Source organism: Nelumbo lutea, chromosome 8 (assembly GCF_056320005.1).
Source record: "Nelumbo lutea isolate HS-2025 chromosome 8, American lotus-T2T, whole genome shotgun sequence".
Lineage (NCBI taxonomy): Eukaryota > Viridiplantae > Streptophyta > Magnoliopsida > Proteales > Nelumbonaceae > Nelumbo > Nelumbo lutea.
This window is the reverse complement of record NC_142691.1, coordinates 27171678-27176367: the sequence shown is the minus strand read 5'-3', so window position 1 is coordinate 27176367 and position 4690 is coordinate 27171678. Positions and strand designations below refer to the sequence as shown.

The 4690-nt window shown below is 35.5% G+C and overlaps 1 protein-coding gene across 1 annotated transcript; it reads left to right on the top strand.

The window, feature by feature from the left end:
• The first annotated feature begins 1324 nt into the window (after nt 1-1324).
• LOC148843573 (gamma-glutamyl peptidase 5-like) lies at nt 1325-2708 on the top strand. The gene is made up of 4 exons (XM_088959297.1): nt 1325-1832; nt 1926-2090; nt 2169-2336; nt 2438-2708. Exons 1-4 carry the CDS (start codon nt 1515-1517, stop codon nt 2558-2560), a joined length of 774 nt encoding a protein of 257 aa, XP_088815423.1. The 5' UTR covers nt 1325-1514; the 3' UTR covers nt 2561-2708.
• Nucleotides 2709-4690: the final 1982 nt, after the last annotated feature.

Sequence of the window (4690 nt, the reverse complement as noted above, 5' to 3'; positions counted from 1 at the left end):
TTACAAAAGGGTAGAATGGGTATTTGGAACAAACTGATGCATCCTAACGTTTTCCATATGGGATGATGACGGAAGGGAGGTTTTTGTTGCGTTTCTCAAAAGTTCATGGGAGGTGTTTGTTAAAATAAAACTATAAGAGAGGTTTTTATTATCGTTAGACACTTTAGGGGAGGTTTTTTATATTTTACCCTAATAAAAAGTGAATATACAATACCATTTTAAATGATTTTCAAGATATAAAAGCCCACAACACTAAACATGCTCTTAATAAATCATATATTTTGACATTGCATTTTTCAATCATATTGTATTAACAATTGAAATACATTCTTTTGGTACCAAATTTGCATTAAAATTTTGAATATATATATATATATATATATATATATATATATATATATATATATATATATATATATATATATATATATATGACTTTTTTCTTTGCATATTTAGAACCCAGAAGTTTAGTTGGGTACTATGCTCAAAATGGAAGGAGTACAAATGCAAACATGTAGAGTGCAAAACCTCAACATTTTAAAAATTGACTAAAAAATGGAGCCATTATGGCCACCAGTTTTTGGGTTGACGATCCGATTGTTCGGTTCGAATGGATGGTCTGTTTCGACAAAAAAAAAGAAGAAAAATAATTAAAAATAAAATACGGCCATAACTGTTGAACGAGTCGACGGTTCGACTGCCTGGTCAATAGGTTGTTGACTTTTTAACAGTTTTTGGTCAAAGATTAGATTTGGAGTAAAATGAAACTGGTTGCCTAGATAGTTCCCAGACCAAATGGTCTGACTATCCGAATCAATGGTGGTTTAAAAACCATGCAAAACCTTATATTTTGTTTGTATTTACATTGTACATATTTGCATTTGCATTAATTGTACTCTTTCCAAACTTAGCCTTATTTTTTTTTTTGGCAGCTTTCTAGAAACCTTTTTAGGCAGTCGATGACATAGGGTGCAAAGTAGGTAGGCGGATCTGAGTGGATCCAGCACAGTAAGAACCGGGTTCGAATTCAAGTATCCTCCCCCCATCAACAGATAATACCATCTCATTTCGGATTAACCAACTGACTAATAAGCCAAAGATGATTCTAAAAAATGATTCCGAACTAAAAACTCTTCCTAAATATTCCAATTCCATTTAATTACACATACAGAATCTAATGAATCAGAAAGGGAAGAAGAATAAAAAGGCTCCATGGGAGTTGGGCTAGGGGAAAATAAATAGCTTAACTGATACGTTACGTTCAGTTGGTTGATGGGAATTCTCACAGGCCTATAAATACCCTCACCCACCCCTTCTTTAATGCATAATCAAACTCAGCACAGTTGATCCCTTGTTTAAGGTTCCCAATCCACTGAAAAAGGCTCCAACCCATCACTCCTTTTTATCTTCGTTAGGCCCAAGAAATCAAGTTAGGTCCATTCTTGCATTCTGAAAAGCGATTCTTTGTGCTGCAAATAGTGTTCTGATCCATTAGCAGACCATCTGTCCCTGAAATGAAGGTTATTGGAGAGAAGAGATATGCTTTATTTCTAGCATGTAAGGACTCTGATTATGTGAAGAAGGTGTATGGTGGGTATTTCAATGTGTTTGTTGATGCGTTTGGGGAAGAAGGAGAGGTGTGGGACTTGTTTAGGGTTGTAGATGGAGAGTTTCCTGACATGGATCAGCTTCAGAATTACAGTGGTTTTGTCATCAGTGGTAGTCCTTATGATGCTCATGGGAATGATCCATGGGTCCTGAGGCTTTGCTTTTGGATACAAGTATTGAATGCCATGGAGAAGAAAGTGCTTGGGATATGTTTTGGGCACCAAGTATGTTCCATCTAATTATCTATCATGTAGAAAAATTAGGGTTTTATTGAGGTTTTGTTGATTCTTTGTTAACATTAAATTCATTGCTTTCAGCTGTTGTGCCGGGCGTTGGGTGGCAAGACAGGAAGAGCTGATAGTGGTTGGGACATTGGGTTGAGAAAAGTCTGGCTGGTGGAGGATTTCTTCCCACCTAGCCTTGTTGCTGACTTGAATGAAACCCCATCTTTTCTTTCCATAATTGAGTGTCATCAAGATGAGGTACATCATCTCTTCTCTCTCTCTCTCTCTCTCTAATTATACTGCTGTAACTAAGCAATAGAATGATCAATGGAACAGGTATGGGAGGTCCCTCTTGGAGCTGAAGTGATTGCCTTCTCAGACAAGACAGGAGTAGAGATGTTTGCCCTTGGAGACCACATAATGGGAATTCAGGGTCATCCTGAATACACCAAGGACATTCTATTCAATCTCATTGATCGTCTGGTGAACAACAACTCTATAGAGGTAACCAATTGCTTTTCTTATAGTTCATTAGTTCATTAAGAAACAAAGCTTTTCTCCATAGTTCGTCATCTAACCCTGGAGCCTGGGCTAACTAATGTCAGAGAGAGTTCGCTGAACAAACAAAATCAGTACTGGAGACTGCTGAACCAGACAGGATGGCTTGGGGGAAAATTTGCAAAAGCTTCCTTAAGGGGAGAAATATTTCACCAACTTTGGATATGTAATAGCTAGTGCTTTCTGTTGTCCAGCTTTTTAGTTCTGTTCAGTATAATAAGCCCAAGAAGATGGGATTTGTACAAGAGTTTGTAACCTAAGTTGTAATGGTAGTGTAAAAGCTGAAACGGGAATATGAATTTTAATTGTTTTACTGAATCGAATCCTTCTGAGTTCTGACTACATTTTGGACTGAATGGGCTAATATTCTCACAAGGGCCCACGAATTCACTGCTCTGTACGGATGGGAATATGTACCCTTTACATGATGATGAATCTACGATCGGGAATGGAAAGCCTCACTAATGGGTAAACTCCCCGCAACTACGATATGCTTGTCTCATGTTCAACACTCAGCCCATCAAAATGAGGGACCAGGGCTGACAATGGGTCGGGCTTACCCGATGGATCCAAATATACAGAACTAATTATAACATTTCTGATTTCATGATTTTCTTATAATTTCTATCATATTTTATGTTTAAAATGATAAATTTTATAAATAATATATAAGATAATATTAGTTAAAAATGTTTAATAAATTAACATATCAATTCAGGTTAGTATTTTTCAATCAATTTTATTAATGTTCAAAGTTTAAATTTTAAGTTGTTGTTTAAATAAAAAATATAGCTTTTAGTATAATTGGACCTATCGGGTTTGGACCCAATTAACCCGACTATTTACTGGGATGGTTATGGGTTTATGATTTTATCCTGATTAATAATCAGTTTAGGACTAGTTCTACCAAGATCTGACCAATTGACATCCCTATAAGGGACGTGTCACTTAGTCAGGTTCTACTAATTCTTTCTCAACTATTCAAACTGAGTTTTATTTTTCCTAATCAAGGTTCTGTTTATTTGCAGTGCAAAACTGAACCAGAAACAAAATTTGCACTGGGTCAATTTTGCTTCCGTTTGATAACATGGATTGCACTCCTATCTGATACAAATAACTAGCTAACTGTACTCCTACCTCCATTCTCTTTCATTTAAAGTGAGAATTACATCATCTTGGTTTTATACCCTTATTCACAAACAAATAACCCTATTCCTATCATTTTACTTCATATTTTATTCATCAAAAAAATAAGGCAAAGCCAAATCCGAAACAAAAGTATACGAGAATATGAACTCAACCCATTTACACTGTCGAGCATTTACACCATTGCAAATGAAATTTACACTGCAAACAAACTGACCTTAAAGTATCAATGTGTTGGATGATATTGATCCATTCCACATGATATTAATTTGTGTAAGTTGTAAAAGTGATTCAAATCTAGTTTAAAAAAATGGTGATCACCATTTATAAATTTCAAAATATAAATAATAATTATTAAGATAAAACTGATTTTAATGTATTTATAATTATAACCTCGTCCATCTATAATTTGTTATAAACACTGAGGGCTCAGGGCCACTCAACCCAACAAGTTTAAACCTAGTCATCTCAATTGGTAAATGCAAGGAAATAACTATTACCCATATCGCTACATTCATAATCATAATATTAGCAGAAGGCTTCTTCCTATGTCTTCTTTATGAGCCCTCCAATGCTTATCTCTTTACCAATAAATTTATCAACTAGGCTAGATTGGTCCAATTCAATGTAGACCATTCAATCTGTTCAAATTTATTTTGATTTAGATTGATTTTAATCCAAATCCAGTCCATTGATACATATATTCTTATCTTATATCAATGGATCAAATATTGGTTTAATCCAACTTAATCCAATATAAATTTGTTATGAACGGATCAGGTCCAATCCAATCTAATAAATATTTTGAACCGAATTGATCCAATCCAATATGTCTTGTAGGTCCATTTAATCCGTCCAAATTGATTTTGGACTGGATGGGGTCCAATCCAAAACCTATCCATTACACCCTTAATGATGGGCCATGGTTCATATGCTCAAGCTGGATGCTTGTGGAGTAGTGGTGAGATGCTAAAGCTGGGGAGAAGGTGAAAATATGGCACCGAAATCTGTGGCCTGTGGGTACAGATGCTGAACATTCCTAGAAGATTCATTTCGGATCATTGTTGTAGGCTGTTTGCAAGCACTGCGGGTGAAGTGTTAAAGGAAAATGAGGAGATAAAACCTGGGCAACCTAGTAGAGGAAGGATGATACG

Coding starts and splice junctions, on each gene's coding strand:
- LOC148843573 (XM_088959297.1), top strand. CDS start 1,515: ATGAAGGTTATTGGAGAGAAGAGATATGCTTTATTTCTAGCATGTAAG. Junction 2,091..2,168: donor TTGAGTGTCATCAAGATGAG/GTACATCATCTC, acceptor TCAATGGAACAG/GTATGGGAGGTCCCTCTTGG. Junction 2,337..2,437: donor TGAACAACAACTCTATAGAG/GTAACCAATTGC, acceptor AACTAATGTCAG/AGAGAGTTCGCTGAACAAAC.